Source organism: Hypomesus transpacificus, chromosome 8 (genome assembly GCF_021917145.1).
Source record: "Hypomesus transpacificus isolate Combined female chromosome 8, fHypTra1, whole genome shotgun sequence".
In the NCBI taxonomy this organism is placed as follows: Eukaryota; Metazoa; Chordata; class Actinopteri; order Osmeriformes; family Osmeridae; genus Hypomesus; species Hypomesus transpacificus.
In genome coordinates, this window is record NC_061067.1 from 1,122,898 (window position 1) to 1,145,047 (window position 22,150).

Below are 22,150 nucleotides of genomic sequence, written 5' to 3' on the forward strand. Positions count from 1 at the left end.
GCAAGAGACTGTGTAGAAACCGTGCAGCGGTGTCAGCTGCTGTGTGCGTGGGAAGTGTTTTATCGTGTTCATGGAGATGAAACCACACTGGCTAAGCATTATAGTCATGAGTAGAGTGGACAGAGTTACACCCAGAAATAACAACTACAATGCTCAAAACACTTGAGCTCAACAGTCCAGAATATCAGTCAATACGTGAGAGGACTGTCACATGACCTTCTGACCCGAACACAAAACAATTTACCAAACATAAACGGGAACAATGCCACGGACCACAACACGAGTGTTCATCACATCTCTCTGTCACGTCCCCTCGCTGTCCCGGCCCTGTCACCAGAAATCCCCGGTCACCTCCGGGTTCCCAGGCCGGTAGGGGCACTTGAGGACCGCCGTGGAAATGCGTAAGCACTGTCACTCTTGTTTATCAAATAAAAGCAAACTTTCCCCATAGCTGAGGTTTATTAATGAGAGATAAAGTGTTCAGTCCACCCTTCCTTCCTCTCATCTAGAGGGAAACACATTATTCAGAAGTGTTGTCTTTGAATCCGGTAACTCCTCGAACACGGACAATACACATTTGGTTACAGTCTGGTTCACCCGCACACTGGACTGGGCCAGCGTCTTTTCATTTGTGTTCGGTAGGCTCGTTCAAGCCTTTAGGACTGTGTGAATCTTCCTGTCATTTTATGAACACAACCCCTTTATTACTGTTCTCTGGTATCATTGTTCCCAGTGGATGCGCTATTCAACAGCCCTCAGTTGACTCAGTCTGGTAGCGTTTCCTTCTCTGTTTCCTCAGTTTTCCCCTCAACGTGTGAGAGTAAGAGACACAGTTCATTTGGCAGGGTACATACTTTAAAGAAGGAAGGAAAGTCAAGAGTCTCTTTCGGCATTGCCCCCGGGGGCATTTCAACAATCTGCAAAGTGGCTACAAGGTCCATTTCCATGTCACTTTATACATCAACGGGGAGGCCAAAGCCACAGTGTCAATTCATCCATCTGAAGGACAGGTTGCAGTTCAAGAGCACGACTGTTTTACAACAGAACATAAACAACTCTAGATGACAAGTCTCGCTGTATGCTTACTGAGGAGGTCAGAGACCGTCACATCCATGACGACCAGAGAAAAGGCATCGGCTCTTACAGCGAATTCAAACATTTAAACTTCAATACTTCACATTTATAGTATGCCTAATGTCACAGGAGGATTTTTGCAATTATGGTTGTTTTAACCTGCTGAGGAAAGTCAGCCCTAGGCGTATCTATTGTGAAACAGTAACAATATTTAAAATACTATGACAATCGAAGAACTTCACATTTCAGTGTTACTGTCACCGATAGCCTCGACGTTTTTGTCGTACACTTTACCAATACCAATAATGGCCGGGTTTCCCAGATTTGTTAAGAAGCTCTTAACGTTAAGAGCTTCTTAGGAACGTTTTAAGAGCGTTCTAGAAGAAGCTCTGAGCGTTAAGAGCTTCTTATAGAATCTGGGAAACCCGGCCAATGATATTTAAATGTAGTTGTTCAACGTCTACCAACAAAAAAATAATATGAATAAAAACTGTTTCTAACTCTCAGATGAAACGCCAATGTATCCATCTGTGTTTAAGGAAAGATATAAGCCTACCCACCAAATCATTAACCAATCTATACAACAAAGAGGTCTCGTACGGGTGTTAATTTTCACTATAACCTTTCATCCCTGTATTTTTAGCACCAGAACTTTCTAAAACTATTTAACGGGTGGCATTTGAAAAACAGTTTGAAAGACAGTTGCCCTGCAGCCCGTTTTCCTCTCCGTGCGTCTGTTTTAGCAATAAGCGCTGATTAGCGCCAGTTCCTGCGTTCTAGAAAGTTTCCTTGTGCCGGTCATGACCCCGCAGTCATTTATATTAGAACTTCCATTTCACAAACTCATCAGCATCAGGAAATAACGCCCTGTGTGTACCGATTCAACAGGGGCCAAGCGCGCACAGGGAGTGAGGCCACTGCCAAGCCAGGCCAGAGAGGTCTGTGTTATCCAAACAACTGCGCTCTCCCGCAGGACATGGCTTATCTGGCGTAGCAACACTTCACAGTAACGGAGGCGCACAAGTTTTACAACCCGTGCCACACGACTACACTCACCTCTCAAGGGATGAATGATAAATAAATGAGCCAGCCGGTTCAATGGAACGCGCCAAGTACGCTTGGCCCGTGGCGGCGAGGCCCATCATGTTCGAGATCGGAAAACCTTACCGGCCGTTTAAAGTCAATAAATATTTCCGAATCTATGGACCTGATTCGTTCATTTAAGCATGCATGAATCTCTCCATTACAAAGTTAAGCATTAAATAATCTACAAAATATTTGAGAAAGGACCCCACATCCTTTGGAAACTTATTTGCACGTATCATGGTGTTCATGTAAATGCATTAAAATTAATATCCTATATAGATGCTAGTTTCCACGTGCACATGATACAAGAGGGATAGATTTTGCAAGGTTTGAACCATCAGCCAGCAATCCACGACTCACCCTTTCCAAGCGCACCGCTCGACAATCCACATAATATGAAGAGCAAAAAACAAGTCATGTTGTCTGTGGGTCCCCTTGAGCGCGGATCAAGTACTGGAGATGAAAAGTGTCAAAGTAAAAATGTGGTGTTTTTATTTAATCCTGTTTCTCCAGAGTGGGCTATTGACACTTTATAAGAGCGCACTCCTCGCTGCCTCAAACCATTGGTGACAATGAATGGGACCGGCTTCCTGAGGTTAACTGAGAAGGACCACGCTACAGGACACCCCGCTTCAACTCCAGTGCAACTTTTCCTATTGTACTCATGGGCACAGATTTATACAGTTTCCCACAGCCACCGGATAACGGGTTTCCCGTGACGTCTATCGACACACCCATTCAAAGCGTACTGGCCCGAGTTCCACCCGTGCGCATTCTTACACACAGTCACTGAGACCTGATAAAATCGTATTTGGAGTCTCTTTCTCACCCACTATCAACAGATTACACCCAGAGTAATTTATGTCACTGCTGTGACAGTGGAGGCACGTACCTTACTGGCCCCGGGTGGACACGAGATAAGTGGCACGTAGGCGACGGTGTGCATGGTGAAAGGAAACGCCTGGAGAGTCTGATTGGACCCAGTCGTTTTTTAGGGACTAGTATTGAGTTTAATACTTTTAATAACAGTCTAAAGAAACACCGCTTGGATTAAAACGACAATAAAGGCGATGTGATATGTATGAATCTGAAGAACGGAACCTTCAATTATTCTCTGCGCATCTGAATTGGTTCATTGTCATTCGATAGACAATTTGTTCTTTTGTGAAACAGGATAAGTTTCCTTCGAGACTTGCTATCAACATCAGGTTTGAACTAGGAAATGTTGCAACAGTGCAACCAAGAGACACACCCACTGCTTTTAAGAATAAAATACATGTTCAGACAACCCTTGACCGAGTCACACCAGTCACACTAAAAACGTAACAAAAGCAGGAACAAATAACATTAATACCATTCTTAACAATCTGTTTAATATTCACTGAACTCATCCAATAGTCTAAATAAAATGGTATACAGTGGACAGCCCCCCTTGGCATTTACATCTTAAAGGTAGAATATATATCTGATGAAGTGTCACCAAAACCTGGTTGAAGTCATGTAACAAGTGCCACACAGTTACTAGTTGCTATGTGGGGCAACATTGGCCATCAGTCCTACCAAGCCAAGCTGTTTATGGAAGCACAGCTCAGCCAGTCCACACGTCACAGTCCACAGTTAGAGGGGGACATTTGAACAGTAAACTAAATCTGAAATAATATAAAATAATTTCCACAAACACATGGATCATTCATCACTCTCAAAAGAACAAAACAAACAGTGACTAAATATAATCTGGCCTATGACTTGTGTGAACTCATGATATACAGTACAAATATATATACATACAGTACATACGCTTACAAAGACAAGTCTTCATCACACACACATATAGATAAACACAGCTAGATAGCCCTAGGGAGATTACCTAATCCAGGTCAAATGAGAGGAATGTCTGGATTTCTGTTGGTCAATGGAGAGATTATTCACTAAGAGACATCCTGCTCACTGTCAGGACAGTGTTCTGCTGGGAGGGACAGGGACAGGGACAGGGACAGGGACAGGGACAGGGACAGGGACAGGGACAGGGACAGGGACAGGGACAGGGACAGGGACAGGGACAGGGACAGGGACAGGGACAGGGACAGGGACAGGGGAGGAGACTGGAGAGGAACTGTGGGATAAGCAGGGCAATAACGAGACTAGAAAGTGGATGGATATGGGAGCAAATCAATGACATCATGTTTTGAATGACTTGAAATCAGATACAAATATTCAAGGTTCAGAAATTCAAACAATTAAACTCAGATCCCTAAAATTCAATAAAAAAAACAAGCTTCAGAAATTCTAGAATAAAATTCAGACTGCTTAAATTCGAATGGTGACATTCAGATGCCAAAAAGGTGAGCTTCAAATATTTTTGCTTCAAATATTTTCTGCCTCAAATTATTTTAGCCTTGAATTTTTTTGCCACAAAGTTTTAGGATCTGAATTTTACCATTCGAATTTGAGAAGACTGAATTTTGATCTATTTTAATTTCTGAAGCTTCAGTTTTTTGGGGGGTGGGGGGGGGGGGGGGGGAGTTGATCTGAATGTTACACCTGAATGTCCAAACCTTGAATTTTTGGATCTGTTCTTTTATTTCCATTGAAAAAGAATAGAAGAGGTGAATTAAAAACCAACAAATTCGGTGGTGTTTAAATTTAAATGTTAGGTATTAAATGTCTTTTAAAATTCAAAACATTATGTCACTGATTTGATTCCATAGATGGAGCCGGAGAGAGACAGGCGTTAGAAGAGAACAGGCGTCACACAGAGAGAGACCGCAAGAGTGTGTGCTGTCAGTGACAAGGAGCAACTGGGTATGGCTCTGGAGAAGGAGGGCGGGAGGGGGGGGTGGTCGCCCCCCTCATCCTCTCAGAAGAGTCTGATGCCATGGTGACCAAAATCCCAAAGAGAGAGGAACTCTGACAGTCACATGTTGATATCATCCATTTCCAAACTTCCGTCTGGTCTGCGTGTCTGTCTGTGTGACTGTCTTGTCTTGTCTGTCTGCCTGTCTGTCAGACCTGTCCTTTGGTCTGCTGGCTGATCCAGTCTGTGAACTTGATGACCTGTGTGTAGACTCCGGGCCGGTTCAGCCGCGCGCACCCCTCCCCCCAGCTCACGATGCCTGCCAGGAACCAGCGTCTGCCCCTCTCCAGACACACCAGAGGGCCCCCCGAGTCCCCCTGGGGGAGCACAGACACACACACACATAAAAAAACACACAGACACATTAAAACAAACACACACATACACACACACACATAAAAAACAAGAACATTTACACCAAAGCCAGACAGAATAAAAACAAAACGAGACATGCTGACAGCACACACACACACACAGACACACACACACGCACACACACGCACACACGCACACACACACACACACACACACACACACACGCACACACACACACACACAGACACACACACACGCACACACACGCACACACACACACACACACACACATTCCTCACCTGGCAGGCATCCACCCCTCCCTGCAAGTTCCCAGCGCAAAGCATCCTGGGAGTAACAGCATCATCGTAGAGCTTGTTACACGTGTTCCTGTTGATGATCTTCACTGAGGCCTCCTGCAGCAGAGACGCTAGCTCACCTGGAGGGCAGCACAGGAAGTGACATCACACCTCACACAATGGGAGCTTTCCCCCAAAACAAGGCCCCTCCAAAAAATGAAGAAAGAGGAGAAATCTGTGTTTTTGTGTTTGCTACTGTCAAGACAAGCATCATTTGAGTCAGGGTTCTCTGTGGACAGCCCGTACCGTCTTCCATTAGGACCCCCCAGCCTGTGACGAAGCAGGTGGTCCCTGTGGTGAAGGCATGGGAGGGGGCGGGGACACACACGGGCTGTACCAACTCGCTGAAAATGATGGGGGCGCTGAGCTCCAGCAGGGCGATGTCGTAGTCAGAGGTGAACTGGTCGTATTGGGTGTGGAGGAAGATGCGACGGATCAGTCTGGTGACGGCGGCGTTGCTGCCCGTGTTCATCACACGCATGCCCATGTAGGCACGCCAGGAGCGCGCATCAGAGTACCTACACACACACACACACACACAGGCAGACACACACACACACACACATGCAGGCAAACACACACACAGGCAGACACAACCACACACAAAAGGGCAGGAGCAAGCACAAGCACAAACACACACAACTGATGAATCACGTTGAACAAAGTGATGCTAGGCGGCAGGCTGGTGAGCGCGCGGTCTAGCAGTGAACACGCTGACAGAGATCCTGGTCCTCTCACTTGATGGCGTCTGAGTCCTGGAAGCAGTGAGCGGCAGAGACGAGCCAGCGGCTGCCCACCAGCGTGGCTCCACACACGTGACCATAACGCTCCATCTGCAGGCTCACCTGCCACGGCCAGGCCCCACTGCCAGCATCAGAACCCCCCACAATCTTGGTACGCTTCCTGGGCCTAGTACCACAACCTGGAGGAGAAGATAATAACAATAACAATAATAATATATATTTTTTAAAGGCGCCTTTCTCGGCATGGGGTGAGCGGCTAGAGTAGAGCGGCTGAACGCTCCACTCCCCATGGTAGTGAGACGGGCAGAGGGGACAGACAGGTGTATGGAGGAGGTGGGGAGGGGTGTAGGGTTAGGGTGGATGAGAAAATTAGGGGAAAGGGTGGAGGAGAGAAAGGGAGAGAGAAGGGAGAGATTGATAAAAGAGAGGAGAGAAGGAAAGAGTTGAATGAAGATGAGAAAGGAGAAGGGAGAGGTTGAGAGAAAAGGAAGGCCTGTAAGATAACGTGAGTGGCGGTGAGGGAAGAGCGTGCCCGAGATGAGAGAGACTCACCACAGCGCATCTCGTCCGAGCCGTCCGAGCAGTCTTTGACCCCGTCACATTCAGGGTTGATCTTACTCACACACTTTCCATTGGTGCACTTGTAGGAGGACGGAGAGCAGCCTTTATGGACTGCAGAGACAGAGAGATATAGGGTTAGGCTTAGAGGAATGGATGGATGGATAGATACATTGATGGATGGATACAAGGATGGATGTATAGATAGATAGGTGGATGGATGGATGGATAAATGAAAAGATAGCTTGGAGGGTTATATGGATGTACAGATATATGGATGTACAGATAGATAGATGGACAGATAGATGGATGGACAGATAGATGGATGGACAGATAGATGGATGGGTGAACTGACTACAAAGACAGATGGATGAAGCAGAAGCCCTCACATGCCCTGGTGCAGTTGATCTCATCACTGCGGTCCTTGCAGTCCACCACTCCGTCGCACACTGATGACTTGGGGACACACACCTTGTTTGGACACACGTGGTAGCATTTACCTGTTTGAAGAACAGAGCGATGACCATACAAAACCCACCCAAACCCCCCCACCCCAAAACCCCCACACCACAGAACAGATCAAACACAAAACACACACACTTCAAACAACCAATATGGACAATCGTGACCCATCATGATCCTTACTTACAGCTGACATGGCCAAGGGTAAACACAAATAATGAATGTACAGGAATGTGTTCTACTGATTCGTCTATCGATAAATCAATCAATCAAGAATGAATCCAACTCCTCCTTAGGTTGAGCAGTAAAGCATGACCAGAGTGTTGCTCTGCTTGACTCACCACAGTTTGCCTCCTCACTGCTGTCGCCACAGGTGATCTTGCTGTTACACTGGCTACTGTGGGCACTGCACTGACCATTCCCACAGTACACCTCGCCTGGCTTGCAGAACGCTGCATACACAACAAACACACACACAGGCATTCTTCATGCCGCAGAGAGCACCAACCTACACTACAGCAGACAGTGATGCGTGTGTGTGTGATGGTGTGTGTGATGGGGGAGTCAGATGACTGGACGGTTAGGGAATCGGCTATCACTCAGAAGCTTGCTGGTTCGATTCCCGGCCATGCAATAAATGACGTTGTGTCCTTGGGCAAGGCACTTCACCTTACATGCCTCGGGGGGGATGTCCCTGTACTGTAAGTCGCTCTGGATCAGAGCGTCTGCTAAAATGTAATGTAATGATGGTGTGTGTGTGTGATGGTGTGTGTGTGTGATGGTGTGTGCGTGTGATGGTGTGTGTGTGTGTGATGGTGTGTGTGTGGCGGAGAGACGGGGGCAGCTCTTACCACACTTTGCCTCGTCGCGTCCGTCTGAGCAGTCTTTGACGCCGTCACACACCTTCCTCAGAGGGACGCAGCGTCCATCCCCACAGCGAAACTGACGAGGACAGGCTGACACACACACACACACACACTCCTCTTACACCACGGCTAACCAGTGTACTGTCAGTCTAAACAACATTGAGACACTGGGACATATAAATATTTGTTACTTGTACTCTAAGTCTGAGGCTCTATGATTAGCTCTGCTTGGCATCAGGTGGGCCTGCACCAGGTAAGCCTGGACCAGGTGGGCCTGCACCAGGTAAGCCTGGACCAGGTGGGCCTGCACCAGGTGGGCCTGCACCAGGTAAGCCTGGACCAGGTGAGCCTGCACCAGGTGGACCAGGCCAGCTGTCTTCCCATGGCGGGAGTAGAGCACGACTCACTGCTCTCTGGGGAGAAGGCTCTGTAGAGCAGGTAGAAGCCCTTGTGTGTGAGGGACTCATCAGAGTGGAAGTGGAGGGAGACGGGGGAGTGGTAGATCCTCTTTCTGCTGCTGTCTCCTACTGGGTTGCACAGCCTGAAGAAAAACACACTTTCCACATCTACATACTTCCTGTACTTTGAATCGTTAATGATAAAAGGTAGATGGTGATTGTTTATGGCAGTTGGTGCACTACTAACTTGACTCCTCCGATGTCCAGCCAGTCTTTCTCACAGCCGTCGGAAGACCCTGAGTCCTGGATGTCCAGTGTTACTATCGTCAAGGAGATCAGGAATCCTGGCAATGGTGCCTGGAAGAGATCCCGAAGTGGACAGAAGCAGAGGATCACTGGGAGGACTCTCTCTCTCTCTCTCTCTCTCTCTCTCTCTCTCTCTCTCTCTCTCTCTCTCTCTCTCTCTCTCTCTCTCTCTCTCTCTCTCTCTCTCTCTCTCTCTCTCTCTCTCTCTCTCTCTCACACACACACACACACACACACACACACGTGTGTGAGTGGCTAACCCGCAGTGTCCAGCTGCAGTCTACGTTGGGGGGGTAGTGGGCAGGGTAGTAGGGCGAGACCAGGGATCCGTTCCAGTAGGACAGAGCCCCTCCACAACCTGCAGGGGGCAGCAGAGACACAAGAAGCCACAAGATGGTGACTTTAACCCTCCATTAAAATCTCAACTTAAAGCAAAGTTGGACTCTAACAATGCTTTTACATAGAATTTCACAGACAGTATGCGATGATATTTAAAAGATCTATGTAACGTAGATAAACGTCCATGTCTTCTCAGGTTGACCTGCTTTGGGAATGGCCTGGAAGTAGGCTTTGAAGACTGCCCCGTCCCTCTGCCTGCTGAAGGAGAAGGTAACCAGCATCACGTTCCCGGACGACGTCAGCTTCATCACCGGAGACGAGCCGGACATCGGCAGCCCACACCACCTACACACAAATGTACAATAGGACACACACCACACGACCCAACATCATCGATTTCGACAACAAGCCTTTTGTGTATATTTTAAATGGTCAGTTCACCTTAAATATAGGCTTATCGGAAGATCTAAGGAGTGGGCCAAAATTCACTAAGTGTTCATTTTTAACCCCCCCCTGACCCTATCCGTTTGTACCTGGAAATGATCTTGTTCTGTAGAGGAAGCAGGAAGTCGTACGCGGACAGTTTGTGGGCGGAACAACTGCCGGGCGTGGCCCCGTTGAGGGTGAGGATGACGAGGCGTACCACGTGACCGGACGGCACTCGCAGGCGCCACTGGTAGTACGGCTTCTTGGGACTCACCAGGCTCAGAGTGCGGTTGTTACCGTATTTGGCGTATAGGTCAAAGGACATAGCTGTGCGGAGGAGGTTTAAACCAGGTGCATTATGGGTAGATTGGGATTGCAATGTATGACACAAATCAAATGTGATTTTGTTGTGAATGTTTGGATTGTTTGTCGTTTCACCTTGGAAACCTAACTGCCACTTTCCACTTTGCAAGGAATTAGGGTTCTTAATCTTGTCTGTTCTTTCATCTGCATCATAATCATCGTCGGAATCCAAACCTAAAGTCGTTCATGACCAGGGACAGGATAAAGTTAATCACTATATGGAGACAATGTTGATTTTAAGACTGTTCATGTAAATACTGTACAGAGAGAGAGAGAGAGAGAGAGAGAGAGAGAGAGAGGGAGAGAGAGGGGGGAGAGAGAGAGAGAGAGAGAGAGAGAGAGAGAGAGCGCGAGAGAGAGAGAGAGAGGGAGAGAGAGAGAGAGAGAGAGAGAGGGAGAGAGGGGGAGAGAGACAGTGCTACCCAGCAGGCTGATGGTGTCCTCATCTCTCTCCATGTAATGGTGTTCCTCGTGGCGGCTGTACAGCAGCTTGTTGGTGCCGGGCAGACGCCTTTGAGCATGCTCCGGACTCCATCGTCGGATATCCGTGGCAACACGGTCCGGGGCAGAGAACTTACTCCAGTAGAACACGTTCAGGCCTTCCCCTCCTTCACTGTCCCAGAACAGACATCTTAACAATGCTGCTTCACAGTCGTCTTCTGAATGTGTGCATTGTTTTAAAAATTATTTCAACCGACCTCTTTTTGATGAACTACAGCTTTATTATTAGTCTTATCAAGGCCGTAGCCATGGAGTCAACATTGGGGGGGACGAATTACATGTGTTATGATAATTTCAGACAGCGTTGGTGGTTGTCTGTCGTAGCGTAGCACATTTATATTTATATTTGTATATCAATATATTTGGGGGGGGACATTTGACTAGATTTGAATATTGGGGGGGGTGTGTCCGATGTGGGAGTCAGATGGCTGAGCGGTGAGGGAGTCAGGCTAGTAATCAGAAGGTTGTCGGATCGATTCCCCGCTGTGCCAAATGACGTTGTGTCCTTGGGCAAGGCACTTCACCCTACTTGCCTCGGGGGGAATGTCCCTGTACTTTTGTAAGTCGCTCTGGATAAGAGCGTCTGCTAAATAACTAAATGTAATATGTATTCTGATTACGGCCTTGAGTCTGATAACAGTGAGTGTTTTCAGCCGCAGGTCCTTGGTGAGCCGAGACGTCTCACCTGAAGGCTGTTATTCCTGAGCGTATGTGATAGGAGTTCCAGGGGGAGGACTCGTACAGTTGGGAAAACTGGTGGAGCCATCGAGGACAAAAGCAAAGAAGAAGAAAACCATGAGTGAGCACCATGTTCATGGATGTCACAGATACACCAGGTGTGACATCAGAGCACTAGGACAGAGCTCCGGTGCGTGTGTGTACGTGTGTGTGTACGTGTGTGTGTGTGTGTGTACGTGTGTGTGTGTGTACGTGTGTGTGTGTGTGTGTTTGTGTGACATGGAAGTGCACCTGGCTAAACCTCCAACCTGAGTACAAAAGCCCTGTTTCTTAAATGTGTACATGTTTGTGTACAATCTGTGTGTGTACATGTATGAGGGAATGTGTGGTTAATGTTTGTAAGACAGACTTCAGGTAACAAGGCGCTCCATTGTCCTCCTATCTTTCAGTCATGTGGAGGTCAACCCTGAATGGTATGGGTCTCTGGCTTTGGGTTCAGACAGTCTTTAATGAACTGACATCTGCACGGAAACATGGGCCAGTGGACCGCTTCACTAACTCACCGATTGGGGTGATTACAGGGGAAATTACAGGAGATTACGGATGACCTTTACAGGGTTTTCAGCCCGATGAAAGGACCCTTACCATCATTAACCCTTCTTCATGTCTCACCCCGACTGTAAGTGCATGTTTCTGTGTCTCCATCCCCACCCAAATCCCTCTCTTCTCCCCTTTCTCCTCTTCCTCAATTCTCCTTTCCCCTCCCCCTATCTTCGCTCCTTTTCACCCCCACCTCCCCACCCCCCCCCAACACCCCACCTTTTCTCTATCCCTGCCCCTTCCCTGGCCTTCTGCCCTCCCCCTGCCTCCCCCTTTGGGTCTACCTCAGCCTCTCCGTGTGGCTCTCTGGTTCCTCTCTCTCAGCGGTGTAGATACAGAGCTGCTGATTGTGTGAAAGCCACACAGACAATGTTTTTATTGAGGGCCCGCTCTTCCTCTCACTCCGGCTGCCCGGGCCCTGCTGGGCTCACAAACGGCGGGCTTGTCCTCAGCCCTGAAAGGCCCCGGTCCCTGGGGGCCCTGGTCCTCACACACACACTGAACCAGGCTCCTGTTACAACCCGGCTTTACATTTAACACCGCTACAGAGACACAGGGAGGGAGGGACAGAAGATGGGTGGGGGTGGGGGTTTGGAGGGGGTAAAGTGGGGGCATAGGGTCAGAGAATGTGGGTGGGATTGGGGGGGAAGTGTCCTTGAAACGCAAACATACACATCACCTCCGGTCTACCGTATTGATTGACATGCATGAGTTAGAATGACAGCAGAGGGTTGAGGAAGGCTCAAGATCAAAACAGGACAGAAGGTTCCGGAAGAACAGTGCAGGTGTGGAAGTGCCGTATCCCTTAGAGTGACCTTCAGAAGGAGCCAGTGAATGGAGCATCGTTTGAGAAGGGTATGGCTCACAGAGATAGTTACACTTACATAATGACTCAGAGCCTGAGTTTGGAGGTGGTACTGTGGGGAGGCGGGGTCAGTCAGGTCCAATGAGAAACTGAGGTTGGGGAACTCCACACTGCCGCCAAGGTAGAACACTGAAGGGGGAGGAGCTAGAAGCGGGAGGCAATCAAAGCATCATATTTAGGAGGAGCTTAATTCAAATTGTTTATTGAAACAATATTTTAATTGACAGACGTTAGGCTACAAAAGGTTTATTTTGAGTATAACCTCATATATTTCAACATATCACAACTACACACTCTTAGACTGTGTACACGTAATACACACACACACACTCACACACAGCACCAGAGAAAGGTGGCGCTGTATGTCTACTTACAGCTAAAGAAGTGTAAAGTCAGTGCAACGACTGCAGTGAAGGGCAGAAGAGGTAGGACACCCAACGCCCACCTCCTCCATGACCCGCAGACTGGAGCCTGGGCTCCTGGAAGCTTCCGGTCTGACTCTGCCTCTGAGGAGGGGCTGAGAGTGTTGGTGGTCTCCACGACCCCCTCTCCCTGCCAGAGACACATGCATGAACCCCTCACCCTGTTGACGTTGATGGCCTCGTTTATATCTCTCTATTTTATATATTTTTTAATATTCAGTGAGAAGTTCACACATTCTTTGGATTTTTTATATATATATATTTAATTAGGGCCACTAATGATTTTTTTCAAGTTCAAAGTCCAGATATTCTGTAGTTTCCTAAATGCACACACCAGTATCTTTGCTTACCACCAGCACTAAATGCAAATCACTACTGATTTATTGCGAGCAAATGCTAACATCTATTCAGCTGAAAGGAACCAACTAAAACATTTAGAACTTGGCAGTATTCCTCGAGAAAGTGCACAAAGCGTGGTTCGAGGGGTCTGCTTTCCCACGGCCTCGCGCAGTGGTGTCAGCACTCAATCAAGTGGCGAACTCTGACATGGACATTCATGAGAGCGAGAACCAGATACCCCTAGAGACGGATTCTACAATTAAGATCAACCAGAGCTGTCTGAACTAAGTTGGTCACCAAGTGAAACCATTACCTGTGAGGCAGAACACCATTTTGAAAAAGAAACAGCACTAAACATCTAAAAAAAGGTTTGTGAAAATTACAGGCTACTGCAGTAGGTATATCAAGCGGGTGAGTGCCCTGTTTTGATTGCACAGAACTGCATCTCTTTGTCTCCCTCACAATTCGGCAAAGATGAAAGTGTAGCAGTGAGCTGCCCCATGTCTTACCTGTAGGATGGCTGTAGAATAACAATGCCCATGACCAGAAACGCTGTAAACTTCGCAAGTTCTGCTTTTGGAGAGAGTCCTCATGGCACTGTCCCGTTTTGCTCCGCGAAGGCGATATGCAACAATACCTCAGGCATAGAAATGATGGAGAGGAGACCCTGGCGAACGCTGCTTTGAAAAAGAGCAGAAACCCGACCTGAGAGGGTTGGATGCGGCGAGCATTCACTCACTGCAGTATACCTGTGGGCAGGTGTCACACGGAGACCCAGAATGCAGTGCGACACAATGGGACCACTATGAAAGGGTACAATCCACACAACCATCCGTGCGACAGATATTGTGGGCAAACTTATCCGCTGTGTAGGCAGTGTAGAAAAACCGGGAAGAACAAAAGACTGTTTGATGCCACCATGTGTAAGGTATTACATAAATGAGAAACTTGGCTAAGAGGCAGATCGATTCTCTACGCAAGACACTAAATCTAGCCAGATAAGACAGAAATGTAACAACATGAATATACTCTTTGTGATAAGATATGTGATAATTTACTATTAGTTATTAGTAAAGTTATTAGTAAATAATTTGTTAAGTCATAACTTTACTAATACAGTTGTATATTAAAACAAATTAGGTGAATAGTATTAAACACATTGTTTGTTGACTGGATCTTACATGACGCAGGGAGAGGTAATTTAGATTAAAGAGATATTTTTGAGGTATAATTCGATGAAGAACAAACAAGTTAATCTCTTTTTTTTCACAGACTTTTAATGTTTAACTGATCTGACTAAACAATTGTAGAAATGACAGAGGCATCCTAGAACTCAAGGATGTTGTTATATATTTGAGGGTTACAGGGTAAAAGCAGTAATAACAAAATAGTTACCCATTGATGTTTTGTTTACACAGAAACTGGTACCGTACTTGCAACAAAACTGTCATCCAATTGTCTGAAATGCCAGTGCAATATAACATAAGATTGTTACCACTTTCAATATGATGAACACCAGGTAAAGCACTAGTTCATGGGGAACACGTGGGACAAAACGCGTGTGTCTGGGTCAGGTGACGTAGCTCTGAATCCAGGAGGTAAACTTGCTGACTCGGGTGTAGACACCTGGCAGGTTGGGTCTTCCACAGCCCGCGCCCCAACTCACGATGCCCATTAAGAACCAGCGGCCCCCGGGGGCCCTGCAGGACAGAGGGCCCCCCGAGTCCCCCTGGTGGCGGAGCAACACACAACGTAAATAACACCCCTAGACGCACAACCTGCACATCTGCTAAATGAATGCAAACTGAATATCCTCACAAGGACACTTAGGCCTAGTGGTTGGGGCTTTACTTGACATGGTACTTTGTTTACATGTTTACTTGACATGGTAATTTGTCATGAAGATTTTAAAATAAAATGTGAAAATATACTCTGTTAACATTACAGGCTTATTGAATTGAAGGGCCAATGCTGGGTATCAAAAGTCCTCTGAGGTGAAGTCCCCACTACTGAGGCACCATGGCCGCGCTCTCACCCGACAGGCATCCTGTTCCCCAGAGGGAACCCCGGCACACAGCATGCGGGGAGAGACGGGGCCGTAGCTCCTCTTGCAGTCTCCCTGGCTCAGCACAGACACCTCCGCCTTCTGCAACATCGACGGCAGCACCTTGTCTGAGGCGAGACGAGAAAAGGATTTGAACTTGGGGAGTGGAAAGAAGAAAAACAGTCTCTCAGAAATTCTTTTAAATCAAGATATTAGTGGAATAAAAAATAAATTTAAAAAGTAAACAGTATCTAAATGTCTGTTTATATAACAGTATCGAAATGACTTTTTTTATACAATTTGTATTTCTTAGCCTCCCATGTGTCTCACCGTCCTCAGAACGATAACCCCAGCCGGTGACCCAGCAGCGGTGGGCCTTGGTGAGGGTCTGGGAGGGGGCGGGCAGGCAGACAGGCTGGGCCAGGGGGGTAAGGGAGGGCGGCCAGGGCTTCTTCAGTTGCACGAGGGAGATGTCGTAGTCAAACGTGGCAGCGTTGTAGTACTCATGCATCACGATGCGCCGGATCTCTGCTACGTGCCTGGCGCTGCCCTGCGTCAACATGCCTATGTAGACGCTCCACTGGCGCAGTTCGGACAGCCTGGCAGGGTCAGAGGTCAAAGGTCAGGGACCACACACCCTGACATGTGAGGGAGGTCACACTGTCAAGATAAAGATTAGTTTTTTGTTCCTTTTTTTTTTTTTTAAGGTCAACACGATGTAGTTGAATGTAGAATGTCAAGATGTGTCAAGTGCTATATTTCTTGTAAGCCAACCTGTCCTTGCCGAAACAGTGGGCAGCTGAGATGAGCCAATCTGACGACAGGATTGAGGCACCGCAGTACAGGTGACCAGCGAAGTGAAGGCTGACCTGCCATGGCCACTCCCCTTCCAGAGCATTGACTCCGCCCACCACCCTCTCCTGACCAGAGGTCGACACCAGTCTCTTCACAGGCGAAGGGAACCCACAGTCTAAGGTGCACAAACATCACATCTGTGTCACAACATAGTTTAAGTGTATGTCCAATTATTGTCCTTTATCTGTATAAATATGAATAGCCTATATACAGTGTGTGTATATATCTGAGCGTGTGAATGTGTGTGTGTGTTAGTGTGTGTGGTGGCTATACTTATCTGTGTGCATGTGCACTAACAGTGCTGAGTCACAACTTTGAAAGACAGGTCAACTTATTAAAATTGTGAGTGTGTGTGGAGGGGTGGCCTATCAGACCATGATCAAAGCCTGGCCTTTTCCCACAGCCCTCAGACCATGTCATAATAACAGCAACCACAGAGGGCCATTCCTAAAGGGTCAAACCAGCTACACAGGTCACTGAGTCCCAGCCAGGACAGACTGGAACCACAGTATACTACTCAAACCCACACACGCGCATACGCACACATGGGGGCATTTTAGTTTCCCAGAAAACAGATCACGACTGAAGTAAGCAAACTCTTAACTATGGCAGAACACTTTGGAATAGTTTAATGGAGGTAGATGCATGTGGTGAGATATGGACAAGGACCCACCACAGTTGTTCTCGTCGCTGTCGTCCAGACAGTCAGTGAGTCCGTCACACCTGGCGTTCTTCTTCAGGATGCAGGAACCACTGGCACACCTGTAGCGGATCTCAGAGCAGCTGGTCTCTGTGACACAACAGAGAAAAAACAAACGCACACAGACGCACACACAGACGCACACACAGACGCACGCACAGACGCACACGTCTTGTTATGTACAGAAATGCAACCACACACACACGGAATAGGAGGAATGGATTATTTTGAAAGTACCCAGAGTGCAGTTGGTTTCATCCCTGCCATCGATACAGTCTTTCTCCCCGTTGCACACATAGAGAGGGTGAACAGGGCTGGTGCCCCCACAGTTCTTTAAAGGACTGGCTGAAAGGCAAATCATCGTATAAGCATTCATCCTCCAAACGTTTCATTTGAAAAAAACAAAACCATCAAACCCAGATTCAGTCACAGAAGTGCTGACGGAGAATGACTCATGACTGGTTCTCCGGGTCATTGAAACCCTCCTATACGGTTACGCACAGCAGAAAACCTCATCGCTCTCATCCTGGCAGTCGTCCAAGCCGTCGCAGCGCCGGCTCTTCTCCACACACAGTCCTGTGGAGCACAGGAAAGACCTCTCCGGGCAGGCTGGGAGAGGAGCGGGGAGTCGGAGGGTGGACAGAGTAACACAGAGGAGGATTGAGGAATGAGAGTAAAAAAACAAACAAAAACAGAGTAATGAGGGTGGAGGGAAGGTAAGAGAGTGTGGGGCCTCACGCTGGCTGATGTTGTAGCTGCTGTAGTGGGCCCGGAAGGGCTGGGCGGAGGTGCGGGAGCTGCAGAGGAACTCCACCTCTGACGCCGTGTAGGCGATGCGGAACACTGTAGAGTGACCGACGTAGCTGCCACAGAAACTAAGGGACAACGTCAGATGACATCACATACAGGCCAGCTAGTTGATCTCTTCTTTTATAGTAGACAGGTATGCACTGAATACCGCTTGCATGAGGACACATACATGTTTGTACCGACACTCCACACACACACACACACACACACACACACCAACTCACAGGTTCTCGTTGACCTTCCACCAGCCATGCTCACAGGCTTTCAGGTCCTTCTGGTTCAATTCGTAGTTCTCAAATTGCAAAGCCACGCCCAGAGCCCCGTTTGGAGTCTAACAACGAAAGTCAAGGTCAAAAGTATAGGAATCACGGAAAAATTCAGGATTTTGAAACACCCCCACGTGAACATTAGCTAACAGCTTTGAAGATTTGTACGTGTGTGTGTGTGAGCGTCCTCCTGTGTGGTTGAGTAGCTAGGAGAGCTGTGTAGGGCTGGAGGAATGTGTGCATGTGCTACCTGAAACCTCCAGATGCAGGAGGACTGTGGGGGGAGCATGCTGGGGTAGAAGGGGCTGAAGATGGGGCCTGTGGAGCCAGGTTCCAGATCTGTCTCAATGTGAGACAAACACTCTGACAGGGCCACGAAACACCATGAAAAACACGGTGAACCACACACAGACCTACTCACATGACCTATTAAAACACACACACACACACACAGGGAATATAAATGAAGGCATTTCCTCTGTAGGGTTGATACCGTGTCGTACCTTCTCCGGCGATGGCTTCGAAGTATCCTCTGAAGTTCTTGTTTCCTGCGGTCATCCTGAAGGACAGCAGCATGACGTTAGAGGAGGACACCAGGGAGATGGGGGAGGACAGCTGCTCACACAACCTGGTGAGACCCACACAGGGCAGTATTCAGAAGCAGCAGTGATTACAGATGATGGACAGTGAATGGACTCGTACAGCACACTGCACAGTTTAAACGAGCAGCCTAACAACCGCATGGTCCATTAGACTAAAGAGGCTTCCCTCAGACAGAAAGGCCTAACTGTCTCGAGTCGGGATACTTTACATACTGTGCGCACTCACCTGTGAACAGTACACTCAGTCCCCTGTCCTACACACACACACTCACACACACACCTCTCACCTGTGGAGAGTGCGCCCCCTCATGGGCAGCAGAGCGTCGTACACGGTGAGGGAATCACTCTCACAGTCGCTGGGCTCGATGAGGAGGAAGGTGATGGTGAGGCGGATGAGAGAGCTGGGGGCCGAGGTCAGCTTGACATGGCAGCTCAGACCCCCCCAGGACGAGTACACGTTCAGGGGCACCCTCTGACCCCCCAGGTTGGCATACAGCTTGTCCACACACTGGGAGCCTGGGCGGGGGGAGATGGGGACCGTCTAAGATCTAACCGTCCACTGCACACCCGGGGCAGGATCACATTCGTATCTGTCGCTCATTATTCTTTGACAAATATAATCGTTATTTTTATTCTAAGAATGAGACATGTTAAGTTGCGGATGTGCAGCAGTCAAGAGGGAAATCTACCTGCTGCAGTTGATGAATAATCCGAACGCAGAGCGGCTGATGGGGAGAAAGTCATGATTTAGTCGGATGAAGTGGAATGATAACACACAGACGTGGTTGTCGTGAGCACAAACGTGCACGCGTCCTCACGCACCGTTGACAAGGATGGAGTCGATGTCCACCGGTAGGCTCATCAGGTAGCCTACGGACGACCGGTTCTGCATGCTGGTGTGAACAGAGTCCCTGAGGATAGCCCCCACACACTCCTCACACACAGCAGGGGTCTTCAGATGGGGAACCACAAACACCATCCAGAAATACACCAGGACGCCCCCCTTATTGTTGTTACTGGGGAGAGGGCGACACATTTGGAGTTGGCAAATTAGGCGACAGCACGTTGCAACCTGCCACGGCTCACTGTTTTGTTGATTCGTCATGGTTTCATCAAAGGATGTTGGTTGCATAGATATATATAAAGACTAGATGTCTTACGGCGGAGTCTAGAACGTGAGAACGTCTAGAACATGGCGGCCATCTTGCTACAGTCAACTCACCCATAACATTGTGTTGATGCTACATGTACTTTTTAAATTACTGTAACAAGATGGCTGCCACGTGCGGACGTTCTAGACTCCGTTGTCAGGCAATGCGGACGAGGCATCTAGCCTTTATATATATATATCTATGGTTGGTTGTACCTGAGGTCTGATATGAGAGCCTGACGGTAGAGTCTGGACACTGAGGAGGTCCTGTACACACTGCTCACCTGGTGGACGTCACAGCACATCAGCACAGGCCAGTACGAGGAGGCCTATACCTTCTCAAACTACAGGAAGCATTGTTTTTGTTTTTTTATCATTGATCTCCAAGTGTTTAGTTCCTCCAGGTTGAGCATGAGCAGTGGTCAGGTGTGTGTGTGTGTCTGTATGTGTGTGTGTGTGTCTGTCTGTGTGTGTGTGTGTCTGTGTGTGTGTGTGTGTGCATGCAGTATGAGCTCCTCATTCACTTACCACATGCTGTATCTTGCTGGCCATTGAGACAAACTCATGGGATTCCGTGTGGCGGTATTCTGGTATGAATTCCACGTTGGCAACCCGAAACATTCCGGCAAAGTACACACTGCTGTTACTCTCCCTGCGAACTGGGGTCACAACAAAACAAGAGTTGTTACATTTTAGTTTATGATTTTAAGGAAGGATTATTTGAAGAAGACCACAGCCAGTTCAACAGACATCCTAATAATATGAAAGGGTTTGGTCTCGTAGGAAAGTGTGTGTGTGCGTGTGTGTGGGTACGTACATATGAAGACCCAGAGCAGCGACCACATGATGATCATCACCACAAACACCACCGCGGTGATGATGATAGCCAGGTACTGGAGGTTCCAGGTATGCCACAGCTGCCTGGGCTTCCGGGGCTTTCTGGCTGTCCTGGGCCTCCGTCTGCGCTGGTTGTACCTCTTACAGATCCTCTGCAGAGTGTGGTCCACCGTGGCCAGTTCCACCGACACATCCGCAACCTGGAGCGTCAATGAATGCAGAATGAAGAAATGGATGGATGGATGACATTGCAACTCAGGCCAAAGAGTGAAACAGCTTCTAATTTTATACATATTTGAGCTCCAAGCTATTTAATGTGAGAAACAGATTTTATGATGAATTTATGGTCATTTGTGATAAATAGACTAACTGAACTGTCCTGCAAGCAGCATGGACACATGTGTCCACATGCTTAATACATACAGACTAGCCCAAGTTTCTGTTCACTTATTTTTGAAGTCGGTTAATAGAAGGTGTAGCAAGGTTTCTGTTACAGGTACAAGGTCAAAAGGCAAACTATCCTTGGCTCCAACTGGATTGCACAAAGACTTGGGTGGCAAAATGGATATCACATGCAGAATAGAGACCCTTAGGTTATAGCCTACCCATAGGATGTCGGTTGGAAAAGCATTTACAAGTAATCACAATTAGGTCAAGCGAATGGAAACTATATTGGGTTTAATCAATATAGAGTGGGAAATGTTATCTTAAAAGAACAGTCGATCATATAGTCACTGGTCAGTTCAGCTTCGTAGCTGCCACCGTTCGCTTGCTTATTGAGTTTCCCTGGCCGTAAATTATTCAGTCGCGTCCTTATCTCATTTTAAGTGGAATGTTCTATTTGAAAAACCGAACATTAATACGTTTTACTGATTTAAATACATTAATATTTGTCTTAGAAAACAAAGTAAATTCTTGTACAATAATAAATAAATAAAATAATGCAAAGCTGGCGTAATTTAGTTACAAAGCATTAGGCTACTTAACCAGTTGGGTGTTCATTTCGTTGACCCACATAATCAGACTTTGGAAAGTACACATTACTTAAAAATATATTTTTTAAGAATGTCAGCATTCCGGGGTATATTGACCCTACTCACACTAGCCGTGTCCAACTGAGATGCATCGCTGTTCGTCACCTCGGTGTCCTCGCGCTCTGTCCCCATGACAGACACAGGGACACCACCGGACGTATTTATATCATCTAATCCTTCGATTCAGATTGACCCTCGCTGTTTTCATTGTCTTTGAAGTGTAGAAACTAGTGGAAGCTAATATGGAAAATGCGAAGAAACAGCGTGTGCAGCGTTGAAACGGTCTAGGACGCTTCACTTC

The 22,150-nt window shown here is 47.6% G+C and overlaps 2 protein-coding genes across 2 annotated transcripts; both read right to left on the bottom strand.

The window, feature by feature from the left end:
• Positions 1–5,134: 5,134 nt before the first annotated feature.
• Positions 5,135–14,183, bottom strand: LOC124469954 (suppressor of tumorigenicity 14 protein homolog). Its single transcript, XM_047023551.1, has 19 exons — positions 14,061–14,183; positions 13,165–13,342; positions 12,810–12,934; positions 11,333–11,400; positions 10,569–10,759; positions 10,222–10,320; positions 9,891–10,110; positions 9,560–9,702; positions 9,279–9,376; positions 8,960–9,069; positions 8,722–8,855; positions 8,300–8,404; positions 7,790–7,900; positions 7,376–7,486; positions 6,981–7,100; positions 6,424–6,607; positions 5,932–6,203; positions 5,629–5,765; positions 5,135–5,331 (listed from the first exon to the last, which is right to left on the bottom strand). Exons 1-19 carry the CDS (start codon positions 14,142–14,144, stop codon positions 5,164–5,166), a joined length of 2,658 nt encoding a protein of 885 aa, XP_046879507.1. The 5' UTR covers positions 14,145–14,183; the 3' UTR covers positions 5,135–5,163.
• A 733-nt stretch (positions 14,184–14,916) lies between these two features.
• Positions 14,917–22,107, bottom strand: tmprss7 (transmembrane serine protease 7). The gene is made up of 18 exons (XM_047023524.1): positions 21,916–22,107; positions 20,796–21,015; positions 20,507–20,637; positions 20,195–20,262; positions 19,651–19,844; positions 19,518–19,553; positions 19,116–19,344; positions 18,730–18,854; positions 18,477–18,589; positions 18,185–18,291; positions 17,889–18,025; positions 17,652–17,759; positions 17,388–17,495; positions 17,124–17,240; positions 16,370–16,565; positions 15,926–16,194; positions 15,587–15,723; positions 14,917–15,280 (listed from the first exon to the last, which is right to left on the bottom strand). The coding sequence occupies exons 1-18, from the start codon at positions 21,979–21,981 to the stop codon at positions 15,122–15,124; spliced, it is 2,520 nt and encodes an 839-aa protein (XP_046879480.1). The 5' UTR covers positions 21,982–22,107; the 3' UTR covers positions 14,917–15,121.
• Positions 22,108–22,150: the final 43 nt, after the last annotated feature.

Coding starts and splice junctions, on each gene's coding strand:
- LOC124469954 (XM_047023551.1), bottom strand. CDS start 14,144: ATGAGGACTCTCTCCAAAAGCAGAACTTGCGAAGTTTACAGCGTTTCT. Junction 9,703..9,890: donor CAGAACAAGATCATTTCCAG/GTACAAACGGAT, acceptor ATTTGTGTGTAG/GTGGTGTGGGCTGCCGATGT. Junction 5,332..5,628: donor GAGGGGTGGATGCCTGCCAG/GTGAGGAATGTG, acceptor GTGCTCCCCCAG/GGGGACTCGGGGGGCCCTCT.
- tmprss7 (XM_047023524.1), bottom strand. CDS start 21,981: ATGGGGACAGAGCGCGAGGACACCGAGGTGACGAACAGCGATGCATCT. Junction 19,345..19,517: donor TTATTCATCAACTGCAGCAG/GTAGATTTCCCT, acceptor CCCCCCGCCCAG/GCTCCCAGTGTGTGGACAAG. Junction 15,724..15,925: donor GGGTTATCGTTCTGAGGACG/GTGAGACACATG, acceptor GTCTCGCCTCAG/ACAAGGTGCTGCCGTCGATG.